We start from the raw sequence: 20,774 nt of genomic DNA, 5'->3' as shown, positions 1-20,774 counted from the left end.
TCCCTACTGCCTGCAGAATAAAGTCTGAGCTCCTGGCGTGGTCTAGGGGGCCTCCACGGCCCCCTCAAACCTCCTGGGTGGGGCTCTAGCCTCTGCTCTTAGAGAAGCATACACCTTACATTCTGGTTGAGCTGCATTATTGCTCTTGGTAAAACCTACCAAACACTTTTAAAACATCTTGCCTTTATTCATGTTTCCTTAGCCTGCCTGGCCGTTTGGCATTAACTTACCTCTACTGTGTGTGCCTAACAAACTCCTCACGGTACAACTTCGGTGTTATCCCAGCTCCCACTTTCCCTGCCCCAGTTAGAATGAATTGCTCCTTCATCCATTTCCCAGAAGCTGTAGTACATGCTTCCGTTTCAGCACATCACACTGAATTATGTAAGTTTATTTAGGCCTGTCTCCTCCTGGCCAGGTTCTATGTTCCATTAGGGAAGAGACTGCACCTCATTCACTGTTGTATTTCTGAGCCCACATAGAACCTGAGATGAAATATTCAACAAATCCTTATGGAGGTAGGTTAGAGATTAGAATTCTCCCATCCCCATTCACAGAATTTCTTACTACTGTATGGATCTTTGCCGCCCCTTGCAAATTTACATGAGAGCTATGGCTAATCCGCAGATTGCTAAATGTGTTCCAGAATGAAATCTATTATGTAGCCATCATTTCTTGAATAAGAACTAGGTATTGTTCTTAAATTAATAATATATGCATGTTCATTCTTTAATCCTTACAACAACCTTGTGAGGTAGGCATCATATTTTTCATCATACTCATTTTAAAGAGCAGGTAACTGAGACCAGAGCGGTTAAGTAAATTACCCAAGGTCACAGAGCTAAGTAAAAGAGTCAGGATTTGAACTCAGACAACTTGGCTACAGAGTAGACATTCTTAACAACTGCCCCGTGCCGTTTCTACTTGTAGTGTGCTGACTCAGCCTACCCCTTGGTTTTTACTTATTTGGGAGGAACAAATGTATGTGACTTCAGGAATACACAGATATTATGACTCAGCACATTTCATCTAATCTATTTGGGAATATTTTACTTATATAAATAATTTTTTGATATATAATCTGTAATTTTAAAATAGTCAAATAAAATGTAAATTATGCTACTATTCTATTAGCACTATGACTTGCTTTATAAATTTGACATTTGGCTAGCGGGAAAATACTAAAATGTACTACTTTTGTTTTTCTCAAAGAAGTGTGGAAGTTTAGAATCAAAGGGACTTTTAAGGTCACTCAAAAAGATGGCCCTTTACCCAAGGCAATACAATCTTAAACACAGGAATAATTTTGAAATACTAGCCAATGGATTTAAGATTCTTAACTAATCCAAATATGAGTAACTTATAATTAAAATTTTAAACACAATGGTTAAGATAAAATTGTAAGTAGGAGTTTTTATTGAATGTCCACCATGAACTTGGAAGATTTATGACTACTGTTTTAATCAAGGATGATACATTTCTAGATAATATTGCTGAAATGAATTTTATTTATTTATTTATTTAATTTATTTATTTTTGGCTGTGTTGGGTCTTTGTTGCTGCGCACGGACTTTCTCTAGTTGCGGCGAGCGGGGACTACTCTTTGTTGCAGTGCGTGGGTTTCTCATTGCGGTGGCTTCTCCCGTTGTGGAGCACAGGCTCTAGGCGCATGTGCTCAGTAGTTGTGGCTCACTGGCTCTAGAGCACAGGCTCAGTAGTTGTGGCACATGGGCTTTGTTGCTCTGCGGCATGTGGGATCTTCCCGGACCAGGGAACAAGATCACGTGTCCTCTGCATTGGCAGGCGGATTCTCAACCACTGCACCGAAGCCCCTGAAATGAGTTTTAAAAAGTCACATTTTTGGTCAAGTACATTTATTAAAATAGCTCCTTGGCAATACATCTTTTTTACAATATCAATAATCACTCTTTCTGTAGTTATTCTTCCTTAATTTGTAATTCTGAAAAAAGAATAAACCTCTGCTAGATAGTCTACATTGGAGGCCTCACTTTATTATTTTTTTAAAGGACAAAAATCAGAAATTGTTACTTGAAAAGCAAATGGTATAGCCATAAAAGACATATAAGAAAATCTGCTCCCTATCAACAAAAGGAAACACAAATGCAGGAGGAACCATAGTCTGAGGAAACAGAGTTTAGATTTGTCATCTTATACTTGACTTGGTGGTGAGGTGTGCAGGACTGTCTAGAGCTATTGCTACATTGAATCCCAGAAAGTTCAGGAGAGTCATCATCGCCAGTCACCGCTTCTGTACATGAGCGGACCAGGGCATGAAAAGTTTAACCAATATACTTAGAATCACAAAGTAAGTTGTGACAATATTCTTGGTGATATAGGACTGAGTGTAGGAAATCTAATACTGATGCTGAGGGTGTCCAAGTCTGGCTAAACCTCTGGGCCCAGCGCCAGGGTCGCTCTCCAGTGGCTTCCCTGTTGCTGAGTCTGGCCTGGCACTGGAGGTTCTTGCCTGGCTGGTTTGGTTACTTACTGTTCTTTGGGAGGCAAGTCCCTAGAGGATGAGGCCAGTGATCTAAGGGCCCTGAGCCCACTTTTGTGCTAGCTGCGAGCCTGCATTCCCAGGTTCCAGAACACACTTAGGACCCTGATTTTCTGGATGCCATCTGTCCTCCAGTGGGAATAGTGCCCTTAGAGGATACCACGAAAAAATATCAGAACCATCCCTTCAGGAATTAGATAAGAGAGGTAAAAGAATGAAGATGGGAAAAGAGAAAGTGTGAGACACGTGTTAAAATGTGAAATAATTATGACCAGAGGATGCATATCCTGGTTTATTCTTTTTGAAAGTTAAACCAGTTGAACATTAAAATTACAGTGATTTCTGATTTAAACTCCTATGTGGATGAAAACAATTTCAAAGATTTTTAATTCATCTTTAAGGAAAAAAGTTATTGAATTTATTTTCCGTATTAATTCTGTGTGATCCAATTTCCATTCTGCTTACATTCTTTACAGGTGAAGTCTGGGTGTAAATAAAATGAAAGTAACTTTATGTAATCCAACATAAAGGCAAGTCATTTTAGAGGGTAACCAGGGTAAAAATAAGTGAACTTAATTCAAGCACAAAGTTTTGTGCCTAGCCTGGAGAACACAGGCAGCCTGGTTCTTCATGAGAGAGCTGCCCACTTGGAGTTCTGCCAGTTAAGAAGTATGAGACAATTTAAAATCCAGTTTCCCTTTTTTATAACTGCTTGAGCTGTTTAGGTATGAATCAGCTTTAGCTGAACCGCATTGGATTTTCTTTTAGCATGGGGTGGGTAAGAGTAAATGTAATTACAAAAATACCAGAACGGTACACTCACTTCCCTTCAAATTAACTTTAGAAATTAAAGACATTCATTTCAACAATCAGTGGTATATACTGCTACAAAATATTGATGAAACAGTGTGTTTACATTATTTAAAATTTCTGTACGATTGAACAGATGTTATCAAAAGAGTCATTGATTTCCAGCATGAACTGCTGCCAAACCCCTGCTCAGTCTCTTTTCTCCTCCTTGTGTAATTACTGCTTCACTGGAGTATGAGTGATTTCTTTTTTAATTTTTTTTTAAATTCAGTTGAGGCATTGCACTTTTTAAAGCAGTCATTGTGAACACTATTTAGATTTTCTAATTAGTAGACAGTGATTTATCTTCTTTTTCTGTTAATTACTCACTGTGAAAATTCACCAAGGACAACAGCTAAGACTCTCTGAAGGGCCTGAGTAATTTGATTTTCATAGGTCCAGGGACCATTCACACTGTAGGGGTTTAGAGAGCATCTCATTCTAATCCAGCTCAGCACACTTCACAGATGAGGTCTCACGAGTCTCAGTGATCTCACAAACCATCAGATATGAGTAGCAAAAGCTAAGACTGATGTTAAGGAAGTTCTGTATTCAGTTACCTGCCATTTTACCCTTAGGGTGTCTATGTATTTAGAAAGGATTTTTGAAATATAAATAATAACATGGCATTCATCACCGTTCCTGGTACTTAGCATTACTGGTAATCGCCAGTGTTATCCTGTTTGAAGCGTAACAGTACCTGATTTCTCTGTACAGTTCCTATATGAATACAGTGGTGTGGTAATTGTCTTTTGAATATGTAGCCAAAGGTTATTGTCACATTTGCTTTTGTTAACAAACCTGGGTCCCCCAATATTCGTATTTACTATTGCCTCATAATGGTAAATTAGAATCAAAAGGAAAAAAAAGATGAATTTATAAGATAGTTGCTATCTGCTCCAAGTTATTAGGAAGTAACATTGCTTGCCATTTATTATTTGTATTTTAAAGTGAAATGTGCCCTACGTGTCATGGACAGCTCAGATATTTTAGTCATTCTTTGGTATTATGTCCATTTCTAAAATGGACCTTTGGGGGTTTTTTGCATCCTGTGAGATGCACTTTCGAACAAATGGCAGGTTTTTATCTTTGTTTTTATGAATTATAGAGGACTTCCTTGGCAGTGAGCAGTGGAGAGCGCAGAGCTCCAAACACTTATGTGCCTACTTTCCGCTCACCCTTGTGGCTCTGTGCTGAGACATCGGAAGGGGTCTGTGAGGAAAAGCACGTCCTTTGTCTACTCTGCATTCTTGGATGACTATGCTGTCCAGGCAGAAAGGGAAAAGCGCCTCTGCCTTACTCTGCTTCACTGGTGAATAATACAGATGATATTAGAGATGGGGTTTCACGGTATGAACCTTCATACAATGCTGCAATATGTGTGGTTCTGCTTAATCCTCAAAACTGCCCTCCTAAATATCACTGCCATTTTAGAGCAATGAAATTGAGGCCTGTGGGTGGCAAACGACTTGTCAGAGTTCACGCGGGTGGAAAGGGTGGCACAGGCCTTAGGCTCGGGGTTTCTGCCCCCTTCCCCACACATCGCAGCCTCCCCCACCTGTGATTACTTCACAGTAAACTGTGTTCATCTACAGGGGCGTGATTCTCTACAACATCAACTGTCAATTACTTGTTGTGCTTAGTGTTCTTAGTTTATGGTTTCCAAAACAACAACAACAAAACAACTAAATCCTGTCTGGGTGGAGCTGCTGCCTTTAATCTTTCTAAAGACTCTAGGCAGGATTGAGGCCCTCATAATAAGGTGCTAGCTAGCCAGGAAGGAAGCTGGGGAATCTTCCTCCCAGGAGGTAATGGAATTCTGCCAGAAAACACTCCAGGCAGCCCTGCGTTCTGAGGCTCCGTGAAAAGGTGTCTGCCCTTTTTCCTCTGCCTCCAGAGGGGAGTTCACAAAAGCTTTTATTCTCCCTGTCTCCTTAGAGTTAGCTAGTTAAGGCCTGTTTGTGTCCATGGGGCCAGAGCTAAGCGTATGTAAAGGAACTGAAAGTAGATGGGCAGCTAATTCAGAAGAATAACGTGTTAAGACCATCATTATTTATGTGTCCAATGATGTAATAATCTAAAAAAATCTAAGAAAAACAACAAAATAATCCTGAAGGATGATAATTCAAAAACAGGAGGTTTAGAAAGCCAGATTTATCAGGTTTAGGAGAAAGAAGTTCTAAGAGGTAAGAAGTCTGGGACACTGCACTTAGGTTCTGCTCTGATTCTGTGTCCTTGGGCAAGATACCCAACACCTACCCCGCTCCTATTTCTGTTTCTAAGGAGGGCATAGGACTACCGGCCACTCCAGTGCTGGGGCCTGCCTGGTGAGGGTATACTATTAACCAGCAGCGTAACCAGATCTTTCTCTATGGCAATAAAATAACTGACGTTAAAAATTGGAATCTAGCAATTATACTCCAATAAAGATGTTAAAAAGGGCTTCCCTGGTGGCGCAGTTGTTGACAGGCCGCCTGCCGATGTAGGGGACACGAGTTTGTGCCCCGGTCCGGGAAGATCCCACATGCTGCAGAGCGGGTGGGCCCGTGAGCCATGGCCACTGAGCCTGTGTGTCCAGAGCCTGTGCTCCGCGATGGGAGAGGCCACAGAGGTGAGAGGCCCATGTACCGCAAAAAAAAAAAAAAAAAATTGGAATCCGTGGCACTAGAGAAGCAGGGAAATGAAGTCCAAATTAAAAAGAAAAGCTGTGGAACCTAAGTTTAGGGTTGGGTTTTTCACTGAGTTTCCAGGACTGGGCACAGTGCCAGGCATATGGCAGGCACTCAGTAAATGAATGGATGACAGGTGGATGAAGTGATGGGAGGTCAGACCTTCCCCAGTGGTGGTGGACCTGGGAGCAAAGAACCTGTGGTTCAGTCCTGATCCACACTAACACGGTGACAGAGACTGAGCTATAACCTCAATTTCTTCCTGTGTAAAATGGAGAGGACACCTCATAGGGCTATGAGGACTAAGTGAGAAAATGCTTGTTAGTTCAGTGCCCAGCACATAGGAAGCACATGATACTGTGATCCTATTCTCCACTCCAAAGACTTCTGAGGAAGAGGGTCTCCAGAGGTAAAAAGTCTTTAGGTAGGAAATCCCTTAGCCTACCTGGCTTCTGCAGGACTCCGCCACCCCTTGTCCCCGAAAACAGGAGCTCTATCTCCTGGGACCTTCAATGGGACCCATGGCAGGAAGGTGAAGCCTGAAAGTTAGGTGGGCACTGTGAGCCCTGTTTCCAGGCTCCTCTGTGCAGAAACCCAGTGGAATCTTGGCCTTCACCACTGGGAGACATGGACCTGGGCCTGAGCAGATGCTGTGGCTGTCTTGCAAGTTTCCGTGGGATGGCAGGAAAGGGTGGTCGAGGAGAGAGTCCACAGTGCATTGATGTCCACGTGTTGACCAGGACGGCCACGGCTCTTTCACAATCCCCCAGCCAGACCCAGCAACCCAGTTGAGTGCATTTAAGGCATTTGCACATCGAAACTTGTTGAATGTCGTACAACTGAGGAACTAGGGGTCTCTCTACCAAGCCAGATTCTCCCCTCTATGAATAAATGACCCCTTCTGATTTAGGAAGGAGAAAGTTATGATGTTAGATTTCTCTTGGGCTTTTCCTTCTAATAGCAATTGTCTTCCCTTAGTTTGGCTCAAATTGATTCAGGCAGGAAAGTATTAGTGGGAATGTGAGCCTATTAGTGTATATACATATTTTTATGAAGAGTGCCTCTAGGGAGCCATCAAAAAGTGACCGCTCACAGACATACTTATATGCAACTCTGAGAACGTTGAGTAGTTGCAAGGGAAGTTTTCAACGATTGCTGAATAGGAGAGGGCAGTCAGTTCAGCCAACAAGAGCTCTTTTGACGCTGCATTTTCCCAGTTGAAAAGCAGCCTAATCCTCACTAACCCCTCCCAGCTTAATAAATCTGAGGAGACTTCAGAAATGGACAAATGAAGACCTTCCACTGTCTCCTTCGGGCTCCTCAAAGCCGAATTTCCCGCAGGCAAGCAAAGAGGGCAGCTTTAGGACAGTTTCAATGAGAAAAATTAATTTATTTAACAGCATAACATTCAGGCAAAATATTCTTCAAGAAAGAAACTATGGGCACTCCCCACCACCATTCATTTCCCAAGACAGCAGAATGCGTACATCTTGAGCAAGGTACTCGGATGCATGCCTCATATTAATCTCATCTCCTTTTTTCTTTAAGTGACTCCCAAAAATTAACCCCACCGGGAAAGAAAGAAAAATGCAAATCAGCTTGGTGCTGCCTGCCTCTCACAAAACGCCGTGGGGATGCGGCCATTGAGGAGGGTCTATAGGTGATTTCTCCTTAATATTTTTTTTGCTCTAAAAGAGTTCTCTGTGGAGCCTTGAGGCAGTTCTCCATGCTTTTGTCTCCCGCAAATTCGCCGGGTGCAGACGGTCGTAGCGTTATAAGCCGGGTTAGTGACCACTAGGGACGGAAATCGCTAATTACCAAGTCCCCTTTGATCTCCCCGGGCCGTTTGGCTCTTGACCCTGGAGGCCCCGGTATCCGTGCTTTCCCAGAACTGGACCAGACCAGCGCGTGCAGCGCCTAAGAGTCGGACGTCTCTTGCTGGAAGGTGAAGCCTGAAACTTTCGTCTGCAGTCCGACGTAACTGCAGTTACAGTGTACAGCAAGGTCTGGATCAGACTTCTAAAAATATCTAGAGACTGCCCAGAGCTCCCGTCCAGCCGCAGAGCTGGTGCGCTGGCCGGACGCTAACAAGCGCCTGTGTGCGGAGGAGTTTGATTAGTTTAAGCTACCCACTAATTGCACTTTTCTTTAAATTTTCGGGTAAGACTGGGGAAATGGATGTCTTAAAATTTCTTCATCCACTGCCTCTCCCGCCTTCTTCTTTCGATTCTTTTGTGGGAAAAGGAGTTTTCTTCTCTTTGCCAGGACTATAATGTGATTCGAAATCGTTTGTGAAATGAACAAAAGTCACCAGCAAGTGGGACGACTGGCAGATAGGGGGCGGGAGCGAAGGCCTGGTCTCGGAGGATAATGGGGAGCCGGCCTCCTCCCCGTCTGGTCTCCATGGTCCCCTTCATCTTCCAGGTAAGATGAATGTCCCTTCATCCATCACCCGCCGGGAGGCCCCTCCCCCAGGCGAGCAGAGAATCTGCTCACTGAGGAGACCTATTAGCCCCACACAGGGAGGCTTTGTGGAACAATTCGAGGCTCTCCATTGCGGCCTTTGTCCGAGGAATTCAAGCATTTACTTAATGCGTTAGCACGGAACTCTGCGCTGGGTCTGGACACCGCGTGCCAAGCCTGGCGCGGACGCCGAGACCGCTGCTCCCTAGCCTAAGTGCTCCCCAGTACCGCCTCGCCGGTAAGCCTGGGGCCCGCTGCGGGGCAGGACCTCCTCCTTCCTTGGTCACCTCCGGGGGGCTGCGCTTTAAGAGAGCGGCAAAGTTTCGGTGGGTGAACCGAAGCTGGATCCACGTGACCCTGAAGCAGGAGAAATAAACTTGACATGAATTTGGCTGTCCAGGAGGACGTTGGGCGCTTCGCCGTTTTACGTGCTGAGCGTTGGGAGCCGTACGCTCAACGGTCACTGGTGCCTCTGAGCGCGGAGGCGCCGCGGGTTCCGATCATCCGCGGGGTCGCTTCCCACCCGCGCGGTCGCTTTCCACCCGCGCGCCAGCTGAAAGCTAGGGGCATTCCTGGCATTTAAAGGGAAGGAGGGTGCGCGGTGTGCGGGGCCACGCCTCTACGGAGTTTAGGAAGGAGTCTGCAGGCTTTCGAGGCGCGCACAGTTCCCAGAGTATATGCAAATATTTTAGTAAGCCGCGGTCTCCGAGAACCCTTTAGAGGGAGGTGGTTCTGCTCAGAAATCTCGCCCGAGGGCACTTTCCACCGAAAACGACCCAAAGTGCCCAGAACACGCCCCAGTCTAGACAGGTGCAAGATCTTTTGTGCGGTCACGCCTCGGCCACTACTCTCCAAAAACGGCCGCTTAAAGGCGGTAAGTGCTAAGGTATCCAGAGCAAGAGGAAGCCTGCATGTGGAAGGGGTCGCAGGGCGGAACTTAGAAGCCCAGAGGCGACCCGCCCCTTCCAAAGAGCCTGCGGTCCCGCGCTACACCGCAGAGAGCGGCGTTTGCCGCCGGCGCCCAATCAGCTCTCTTCCTGGGTCTGTGACGGCGTTAGGCCCCGCCCCCTCGAGGGCGATAAAAGGCCACAGAAAAGGCGCAGCTGAGTGCACCGCGCGCGGCCCTGCTTCCGGCACGGCCTGCAAGTGCGCTTCCCGGCCTGGGGCTCGCGGGGCGGGTCCCGCTCATTCCGTGGCTAGCCGCCGCCAGCTCCTCATCCTCCTCAGTCGCCAGTGCGGTGCGGCCAAGCCGATCTCCTGGCTTCTCCCCCTCCCTTTTTTCTCTCACTGCCTCCTGCACAGACGGCGTGCCCCGTGGCACTGGGCTGCTGGCCTGCGGGTGAGCAGCGGCGCAGCGCCCCTGTCCGGCCAGCTCACCTTGCCCGGTCCGGCTGTGCCCGAGTGGCGACGGTCCCCCCAAGACACACTTTCCCCTGCAGGATGAAGAACCCAATGCTGGAGGCGGTGTCACTAGTGCTGGAGAAGCTGCTCCTTATCTCCAACTTCAAGCTCTTCAGTTCAGGCGCCCCGGGCGAAGACAAGGCAAGGAACACTTTCTATGAGATCAACTCTTTTCTCCGCGGCGACGTGCTGGAGGTGCCTCGGACCCACCTGACACACTATGGCATCTACCTGGGCGACAACCGTGTCGCCCATATGATGCCCGACATCCTGTTGGCCCTGACTGACGACAAGGAGCTCACGCAGAAGGTGGTCTCCAACAAGCGTCTCATCCTGGGCGTCATTGGCAGGGTGGCCAGCATCCGCGTGGACACAGTGGAGGACTTCGCCTACGGAGCCGACATCCTGGTCAATCACCTGGATAGGTCCCTCAAGAAGAAGGCGCTGCTCAACGAAGAGGTGGCGCGGAGGGCGGAGAAGCTGCTGGGCATGACTCCCTACAGCCTCCTGTGGAACAACTGCGAGCACTTCGTCACCTACTGCAGGTTCGGCACCGCGATCAGCCCCCAGGCCGACAAGGTACCACGTGTGACTCCCCGGTGGGCTCGGTGGGGACGCCCCCTCCCATCCCTAACCTTTCCTATCCCCTGCGAGCAGGGACTGAGTTCTAGACTTAGTAACGAACCCTCTGGTGTTCGTCAGGGAAGCCAAATAAATAAATAAACGGCGATGTGCCTTGCAGGATATCTCGAAATGCACGGTGAAAGAGTGTGGCAATGCAGTACCGCTGCCAGCGATGCCAGAGAGCTGCCCAGTTATTGCTGCAGACGTCATCAGGGTGTCCATCCAGCGTAGTTGAAATGACAATGGGCAGGTGACTGGGAGGGTCACAGAAAATCTGTCGCCGTGTGCTTGCAACTTTACCCAAGAATTGCAGCTGGAAGGAAGGTGTCTAGAGTTCATATTTAACCCGTAACACTGTATAGTACAAATTGTTGTGCCTTTAAAACAAGGAAGCATGCTGTTTTCCCCATCTATAAGCTGCAGAGAGTGAACTCCCTTTGCTACCAGAAGACCTCCCTGGTAGATCCCTTACTCCTGTGGCTGAGCTTCAGAGAAGTCTTTTCCTGGGTATTCTGCATTCCTTCTGTGTTGGCTTTAATTCCCATCTAGACTTCCCCATTGTTAAGCATCCTTTACACACTAGCCCCACAGGTGGGTTACATTGTTTCTGGGTTCCCCAGAGATCAAAACAATTGGCTTTCAAGAAGAGCCATTAAATGTTGGAAGGTAATTTTATGGGTACTATAAAAAGGGGGGGGAAACTGTTAGAATTTAAGATGATTAAATTAGCTACAAACGCAAAGGAAAAGCAATGGATTTTATTGCCTTTTGAAACCTCTTAACTTGTAAAAATCAAATTTTAAGCCGAGGTATTGTTAGTGCGCACCCTTCACAATGAAAACCTGGGCAATCACGTAATGAGCTTCAGATTACTCTTCATGTTTAGATATTTGGGTACCAAAAGAATCTAAGTCCATATAACCAATTTTTTTATTGCTCCACATCTTAATTTTTTGACCCATATGTGAAAATCTTTCTCTCCTGTTGCAGATCATGAACGTATAGTGCTTGTATACATCTGTGTATAAAACTCCTTACAGATTGTTTATAAAGCCACAACAGTCTCGATCTAGGGATTATTTTCTAAGCAAAATAAAAATACAGTTAGAGCACTCTGCAGTGATTCAAGAATCACAGCTTCAGTCCATGCCTGTTTAGAAATAAACTTCACCACATTTACAAACACTGGCTCCAAAACTGTTCAAAAGGAAACACGTCAGATTTACTTAGGACCCAAGCAAATCATTTCTCTAAGGAAAAACCGTATTTCCCTCCCATAATTAGGAATTACCCTTTCATGGAACACATATAGCACTGTATTATACCTTTCTCCAAAAAAACAAAAAACACAGTACAAGTGCTTTTTAAAGGTAGTAAAATGTTTAATCAGCATAAATAACTAGTTGGAGTAGTTTTTCCTCTTTTGAAACTGTAAGATTTTATGGACGTAGAGTAGTGCTTTAATTGCTGTTGCTGCATAGCGCCTCTTGTGAAACTTGAGTTTTTGTCTTCACTTTGAATGGTCTAACAATTTGACCACAGAGTAGATTTCCCGGGGGAAAAAAAATCCCCATCCCAAATTTTCCAATTTTTAAGGACTGTTTTTGAACATGCCCTGAGAGAAGTAGGTCATTAGTACTGAAGGAGGACTGGTTTCTATTTTTTGGAAACATAAGGCATGACAATTCTGGGACTGATGGTTGAGTTCTCCATATATATAACTATTATCAGTATAACATGAGAGTTGCAAAGTTGTCTCTCACTTAAATTTGTTTTTATAAAAGCTCTCAAGAGCACTTACCCTCAGGAAAACACTGCAACTAATGTGAAAGTGAACTGGAACAGAATCTTTTTTTTTCTTTGTAGTGATGCTCTTTACAAGTTTAGAAATCATAAAATTAAACTATTTTATATTACTGTTAACAGTTTCAGTATTTCATAAACTATAAAGCCCTTTAATTAGTAACTGTTACTATTCCTTATGCTTTTTTTTCTTTGCTGATATTGCTTTGCATTGCCAAAATGAATACACATACCCCTTTTAATTTCCGGGGATTCAGTGCTCAAAAGTTCCCCTGTAGGCTTCTTAACAACTAGAACCTAGAGGACATTTCCTACTGTGGAGCAACACCAGGGGTACTTCCTGGACTGATGGCCAAATGAACATGAACAGGACATTAGAAACAAGATGCTCCTTGTGCAAGTCTTCTTTTGGGGGAAAGAGAGTCCACAATGATTCTATGTTGGCCTTAATTAAAAAGTATTGGAAAAAGAAAAAAGAAGCATGACTGTATCAAGACAACATTCTTATTCACCTAAATGTATATCTCCCCATTATTTGCCAAGCAGCTTTTCTCATTGTCCTGAAAACGTCATTCATTTGATCCTCATCATTTTAAGATTGTGTATTTGTTACTCAATGTCTTGTTAGTTTAGTAAAAAGAGACAAATCATATGTTTGACATATAAAAAGAATGACATCTGGATAACCAACAGGAAATTTCATATTTGTTGAGATACTGTATAAAAGTACAGACAGACAGGCTTGCAGTGAAGGTAGTGTGTTAAAATATATTGGACTTGTGCATTCATTCCATGAAGAATTTGGAAACCCAGTTCTCCAGTACTAAATACGCCACTGTAGGAGACCCTAAAAGCATATGCAATGACACGTCTAGAAAAGGAGCTTAAAACCAGTATAAGTAGGAAACTCTTAGCAAAATGGAGCAATTAATTGCTGAATTCTGCCCCGACACTGATGAAGTAGAGATAATTGTCAACAGATCTAGCAGTGATAACAATCGTTGTAATACCTTATATTTATACAGCATGCAGACGAATACAAAGTACTCTTGCAAAAAAATCTCATCTGATCCTCACAACAACCTCAGTATTCCCATGGAGGAGAAGAGGGTAGTCTGGACATGTTAAATGATTAAAAGGTGATCCAGGACTCAGACATAGGCCATTACTTCTAAGAAAAATTAGTTTTCTAGGGAGAAAAAATTATACATCTTAGAAAAATGCATTCCTCGGGGGGTAAGGATCCTGTTTAATTTATCTTTATTTCTAGCAGTCAGTTTTGTGTCACATAATTGATTATGAATTTCATATATTTTGGCAGGGAATGGGATATGACAACAAAATTAGACTTTCTATGCCTTTAGATTTTGAGACTTATCAGAATGTTATCATCAAAAGTATCACCAAATTTTAGAACGGTGAGTTGTAGGAATTGAATTCACCAATAATGATAGGCTAAATTCTATTTGCTTGAGATTAGAGATCGTTTGCTCATTTTACTTTAGAATGTGTTATTGTTATTGAGAGGCAGTTTAATGTTGTCTTTAACCTTTAATCCTGAATAACTTTTATGTGGTTACATTCTCTGTAGTTTTCTATAAATGTTGTGTATGTACAAAGGCAACTGCCAGTATTAACCTAGTTGCCTAAAGTATCATTTCAGCTACTATGGGATGTAGAATCAAGAAACTGAACTATTAACGTCTTAAATTCTTTCCAAGATCATGAGAAAAATTCTAATTCTTCTGGTAGATAGAAAATAGCTGGGAAAGTTGAGCTCTACTATTCGGTATATGTGATTCTTCCTAGGTTTAGCCACCTTTTCTAATATTCTTAAATTTTATTTTCCAGTTTTGTGAGAATGTGAAGATAATTATTCGTGATCAGAGAAGTGTTCTTGCTTCGGCAGTCTTGGGATTGGCATCTATAGTCTGTCTGGGTTTGGCATCATATACTACCCTTCCTGCAATTTTTATTCCATTCTGCTTATGGATGGCTGGCTAACTTCATACCCTCGTTTCAGTGTGTGTATTCTGTGTGTAGATATGTTTATATTTATAGAGCACAAATCAGTATAAGCATCGTTGAGAAAAATGTGACCTGTAATACTGCGTTCTGGATAAAAATGTGATTAAGAATCACACAAAGTGCTTACCGTGTAAGCCCAAGAACAAAGCCTTTCTGAATCTTCCCAGGCAGTTCCATTTCAAAGCACTGTGAATCTTGGAAACATGACAGCTTGTGCTAGAATTCTCCATTACAAGAAAATCAGCCCCTAAGATGATGGCCGCAGGAGATTATTTGTGGGTTTTTTTTTTCCCCCTCCTGTAATCATTGTTCTTCTCTGTTAAACCTGAATTAGAAGATTGGAAAATTTACTGAATGAGACCACTAACTTTATTGTAAATTTATATTGTTTCATTGAAAAATTATATTAAACTAAAAAAAATTTCCCTTATTCAAAACATGTTTGATGATTGGCCTAAAAATCACAATTTTTTCACGTATTATATATAATTTCCAATAGGTCAAGAATAACTTCATTACTTGAAACAATATTGACAAAGGTAAGGTTTAATGCTAAAGTAACTGACCAGAACTATAGAAATCTGTGTTTTCCTGCAGAAATAGCTACTAATGCTATAGTTTGATTTGATTTGGCTTTACTTAATAGGAAACCTGGCATTCATTTTTTTTTTCCTTTTATTTTTCACTGTAGTTACTGTAAACCACTCTGAGAGGAAAATGAACATAGGATTGAAATAATTCGGATAGTTGGGGTGCGTATGTGCCAGTTAAATACACAGATATCCACATACACTCAGACTGATGAGAGACAAATTAAGTTAGTTCTTGATTGCTTTATTATCATACCAGTGTAGTTAGTATAGAGCATTGGTGGAAGTGAACGTAAAAGCATGTTCAATCCATTTTCTTATGCCCTTGCGTCTGTGGTGTAACTTGCAGGTATGTCGTCATTGGATAGTTTAATTTTAAAGCACTTATTAATGCACTGTATGATTTGTAAAAGCCCTGAGATTTGTTTCAGTTGTTCCATTTCATTGCTAAGTCAGTATAGTTTACATCCTTAAAAGAATGATGCTTCAGCAATATATAAAACCCAAACAAGTAGGAGCAAAGGAAATAACTATTAGAAATCATTTTTAAGTGTCTTAGTACCACCAGGCATGTAAGTTGATTACACAGAGGCTGTTTTAATATCAGAGTTGAGATGTAGCAGTGTTAAAGCAAGCATGCAAGTACTTTTACAAAATTACCAAATTCTAAAAAGTAAGCTACAAGCTAGACTTGCATTTCAAGTATTAAAATTGCTTTATAAACTGTCAAGAATTACAAAATAATGAGTCACATAATGAGAGGTATGAGGAGGGTGGGGTTAGTCACTCAAATCAAAACAAATTTAAGAGCAGATTTTAGTACATCACCACTAATTTACCTAAAACAAATTCAGTTGGAGTTTAATAATAATTAAACTTGAATTATTTAAATGTTTTGAATAATTGAAGCATGAAATGACAAACACCACAGAATAAAGTGTTCTATGGGCCTATTCCAACCACTTAAAGTTATCTTAAGTGTGTATACATAAAAACAACCACTATGAGAACTCCATTGTATTAGTGGTTTTTCACTTACTGTATATTACTCATGTAGCGATTGTTTAAATAAATTCATTTAAAAAAGATGGTGTCCTCATAAATAATTAACATCTTCTTCTGCAGACTTTGGTATTGCAGGTAGCAAAAACCACTGTGTGATGTTAAATCTGTGTTCAAAGATCATGATCCCTCATTAAAAGCCAAGGGAAGTACTTAAGGTTGGAATGAACATATTTAGTCTTGACTCATATCCTTAAAGCAAGACTCAGTTCATCATTCGTGCGCTCATTATGTGCTGACCTAAGACACTGACCTATTACAATTTCATGGTCTAGAATTATTATTTGTTAACTACCCGTATTAGAGTATACACAGTGCTGTGAGTGCTATGAGGGGTAGAAGAAATGAAGTCTTCCTGAAGGGTCAGAGAAATCTGTGTGAAGGAGGAAGTACCAGCATCAGGCAGAGAAATAGTAAGAGGCGGGTCTCCTCATACTGACGCATTCCAATACTTGTGGGAAGAGGGAACCAGAAGGAAGGTTTATATTCCCTAGAATTTGTTGAACTACTAGGAGAAAAGGAGAGTTTTCGTTTTGTTGTGCTCAGTTTGACTAGTTGCTTAACAAGGTAGAAAGAGAAGCATATATCCTTGATTGTGGTTATGGAAGAAACCCTGAGCCATTAATGTCTCTAGTGAATTCCTCTGGGCTTCATTAGTTAAGACTCATCCTTATGGTCCAGCAAATTTCTATTCTAACTTGTGAAATGATAATCCAGTAGTGTCTGATACAGCTTTTGGTGGCTTATTTCGTTCTTTGCCATACCTCGCTAAAGGCTGAACAGGACTATCCAGAGCTAAAATGAAATAATGCAAGTATCAGGTGCTCTGCAGGTGTTGGGGATGAAAAGATGAATGAGACATTGACCTTCTCCTCAAAGCTGATGGTCTCATATACACAGAAGGATGTATTAAGACTTTCTGCAATAGAGCTGATTGAAGGCACAGAAAAAGAAGTGGTTCATTTTCACTGATAAGGTCAAAATTATAGGAACTGTATTGAGACTTGGAAAATCGGAGTATTTTCCAAAAGGACAGATTTGGGGCAGGACATTCTACACACTGGGGACAGCATGAGCAAATGCACGAGAACTGCCCCCACCGTGCCTGGCACAGAAGAGTGAGGTACTTTCTAATTCAGGGACTGAAAGCCTGAAACGGCATGGGGCATTCAGGCAAGTGCAAGTGGTTCAGAGGCTAGAGCAGAGCAGGGCTGATGAGGAGAAATGCCGGGAGAGTGATCAGGTGGTGCAAGTCTTTTTTTTTTTTGGTACGCGGGCCTCTCACTGTTGTGGCCTCTCGCGTTGCGGAGCACAGGCTCCGGACGCGCAGGCTCAGCGGCCATGGCTCATGGGCCCAGCCACTCCGCGGCATGTGGGATCTTCCCGGACCGGGGCACGAACCCGTGTCCCCTGCATCGGCAGGCGGACTCAACCACTGCGCCACCAGGGAAGCCCAAGGTGCAAGTCTTGTGTAGACCAAGTTTGGACTTTATGAACGGGCAATGGAGACTTGGGGTTCAGAGAGGTAACTCACAAAAGCATGTCAGAAGATGGAGGCATGGGGCAAGACAACAAGGGGATCTTAGGAGACTAGTTATGGTCCTCAATCTCTCAAGTAATGGCCTGTAATTGTAAGGGCGGAGAGCAAACATGTCAAGGAAATGTCAGCTGACTTTAGCCAAATCCTTATATTTGACTCATGAGTAACTCCTGGTGGGGTGTCAGGGAGGAGTCATGCATCCTTCTTTCCTGCCAGAAAGTTGGTTCCTGAAAAATAAATGAATGTGGTGACCATGTGTAAATTGGATGTTCCAGATCTTTGTTCTGCTCTATGTTTCTTACCAAGAACAAGCAAATAAGTATAGATTTTTTTTTTTAAAAAATATTTTTTTCAGAATATATATTTCATATTTTTCCATTTTATATTTCATACTATTACTTTCAAGTATCAAAAATGTTTTCTGGCAATCTCAAAGTTATGCCAATGGCAAAAGTCTTTTGTTATAGATGAGAAGGCTATAAGAAATGATGACTGCTAATATTCTGTTTTATAGGATCTGTTTAGAGAGCTTTACCTAACTAGATCTGTCAGCTCAACTAGTTTTATATTTGGTATACATGCATGTTCAATAAAATCAATTTTACATACTGTCCCTTCTCATCTTTGAATTTGAAATACGTAAAAGTAGATAACAAAACACTCTTTTTGAACATGGTACCCTGAAAGTTTTTGCCTCTCAAAGCTTCCCTTACTGAACATAGTTTTATATATTTGAAATTAAAATTTTTTGTGGATCTGCCTTCGGGTTGATATAATCTATGTTATCTACATCTTGAAGCCTACCTTGATTATGTAGAAAAGGGTTCGGTGTAATATTAAATAACAAATCCCTTCTCCATTCCACAAAATCAAGCAACAACAACAATCAGAGCCATGGGCATGAACTCTATAACCAGATGTGTAATGCTACCGAGGCAGCCTGCAGCTTTACACTGGCCATGGGTGTGGTGCGATGAGGCATCAACGGGAACAAGTCCCAGGCCAGTCTTGAAATGCATTCACAGCATTGCAAGGACCACAGAAGTTACTGGGCTGAACGCTTAAACCTCTAACCAGATTTTAGAGGTGGAAAATCAGGCACAGAGGTTGAGAGACTTGGTGATTATGCAAATAATTAGAGCCAGATCCCAACCTTGACTCCAGCTTTCTTTCCACTGTACCACATCAGTTCCCTGAGGCCTCCCATAAACTGGACAAGCTTTCCTCCAATGAATGTATTAATTTCTTGCAGACCTTCTGTGTACTCCAAGCAGAGCCACACAAGAATGAACTAGTTAGAATCTTAGTTCTGTAGCTGCTCAGTATAAGGAGAGAGAATGGCAAGTCAATAGATTTCAAAACGATAAGCTTGTAGAGGTGTCAGAAGAACAGAGAGATGAGACCGGTCAGTAAAGGAGAGGGATGATGGCAGAGAAGCCTTCACTGACACCTTAACTGAGCTGTAAAGAATACAAACATTTAACGTGAATGAGAACTCCTTTTCCAGGCCATTGCAGGCACCTGGAGCAGTAAATACAAAGGCACAGTCATGAGACCCCTCCTGCAGCTGAATTGCTGCTAGTCATTAAGAACAATCACCTGTGTTTATGTTGTTGCCTTGAGAAAAAGGTGCCCAGTAGGGTTAAAAAGAACTCACTTCCTCTGCTCAGGCGATGCTGGAGACAAGAGGCAAGACCATGGGGGCCTTTACACTGTTAAAGTCCCGAGTACAGAGAAAATGTTTCCTAAACTTTCCAAGTGCCTCGGCTGAATCTAATAAGCGTGCAATTTTGTGAAACACATGATGAATGGGGGTGGAATCAGACTGTGAGGAAAAGAAACATTTTATGGACAGAGGTTTATTTAAGGTAGATGGAGAAGCGGGAAGTACAGGAATCTCCTCAAACAGGTGATGGTTCCCTTCTCCCCAGTCAGCTCACAGCTGCTCCCCTGTCCCAGCAGCGACCCTGGTGCCATCCTTTTCCTGACTCTAGATTCTGTCCCCGACATTTCTTCCCATTGAGCTTTTAACTGCTATTCCCATGGCTGCCTGCCTGCTGCTACTAACACTCAGTGTGTCATTGCTTCTGATGCTTCATGACTTTCCTTAAATCCTTTACTGTTTCTTTCACTTCTGCTTCACTCTACCAGGTCTCTATCTCTCACTGAAACTGCCAAAGGATCTAATTAGGCTGACTAGTCATGGTGCAGTATTGGTGCTTCCAATGAACAAAGTTCTTGAGCCAGGCTGCCTCATGGGCCACTGGACACTCTCATATCCTTTAGGTCAGATACCTTCAGATCAGGTGACATCCTTGGGCCAATCAGTTGTTGCCAAGTTGCACAACCATGGGCTCCAAATCATGGTGGAGCTACTCTAAGGAGCTACTTGTAACTGATTTTCCTTTGCAGATGGCTATCAGCCAGGTTAGAGGGAGAGTAGTACCTGATCATCACCTTCGAGAGCTCAGTCTGCAACAACATAGAGGATGGATTACATGAGGAGACGTAACTCAAAGGACATCCATTCTGTCACCAAGATGTAGGAGAGAAATGATGAAGACTGGATGATGTAAGTCAGTGGCAGTGGGGATGGAGAGGAGAGAAAGGAATGATTCGAGGAGTGTAAAAGGGGGAGGGTGTTTCATACGGTGTCCAACCAAGAACACAAACTTTGCTAGGTATTGTCTGGCAAGATGTGCATGTATGTGTGTGTGTGTGCGTGTGTGTGTGTGTGTGTGTGTGTGTGTGTGATACCTTGGTTTCTCTCTTCCACTCAGCCTCCAATCTCTTGTGAGGGCCTTGCATTGGCCAACAAAGCCAGAAAGCAGCTGACAGGAGAGCCTGGGAGACAGCCTGCTATGAAAGTCAAGAAATATATCTGAGGGCTAACAGGAACAATTGGGCACCCATCAATATAACTGGTCGTATTGTGCCATACTGGCTAATTTAGGGGAGTGGGCCTTGGAAGAAGTAGGAAGAGCCTGGTTTGGTATATACAAAGTTTGAGTAGCCTCGGGCCCCATGGGTGGAAATATAAACAACTGGAAATTGGAATCTCACGCTCAAGACAGAGAGGTATTGGGAATTATAACAGTGGTAAATGTAGCCCAGGCTATGAATTAGACCATTTTGGGGTGTCTATGAAGAATTAAAATAAAATGTAATGATAGGAGTCTAGAGTCACAAACAAGTAAGAGGGAGGAAGAAAGATCAAGAACATTTCC

General features: G+C 43.0%; 1 protein-coding gene across 4 annotated transcripts; it reads left to right on the top strand.

The window, feature by feature from the left end:
- Positions 1-8,322: 8,322 nt before the first annotated feature.
- Positions 8,323-20,060, top strand: LRAT (lecithin retinol acyltransferase). 4 transcript variants are annotated; one of them, XM_067736596.1, is made up of 3 exons: positions 8,323-8,460; positions 9,939-10,479; positions 14,179-16,033. In XM_067736596.1, exons 2-3 carry the CDS (start codon positions 9,940-9,942, stop codon positions 14,329-14,331), a joined length of 693 nt encoding a protein of 230 aa, XP_067592697.1. In that variant the 5' UTR covers positions 8,323-8,460; position 9,939; the 3' UTR covers positions 14,332-16,033. The 4 variants fall into 4 exon arrangements, with proteins under 4 accessions (XP_067592697.1, XP_067592698.1, XP_067592699.1 ...); XM_067736599.1 differs by lacking the exon at positions 8,323-8,460 and having other exon boundaries at positions 9,575-10,479; positions 14,855-14,894; positions 15,047-16,033; XM_067736597.1 differs by lacking the exons at positions 8,323-8,460; positions 14,179-16,033 and adding an exon at positions 19,960-20,060 and having other exon boundaries at positions 9,540-10,479.
- The last annotated feature ends 714 nt before the right edge of the window (positions 20,061-20,774 follow it).

This window comes from Pseudorca crassidens, chromosome 4 (assembly GCF_039906515.1).
Source record: "Pseudorca crassidens isolate mPseCra1 chromosome 4, mPseCra1.hap1, whole genome shotgun sequence".
Taxonomy (NCBI): Eukaryota; Metazoa; Chordata; class Mammalia; order Artiodactyla; family Delphinidae; genus Pseudorca; species Pseudorca crassidens.
This window is presented reverse-complemented; position numbering and strand designations above follow the sequence as displayed.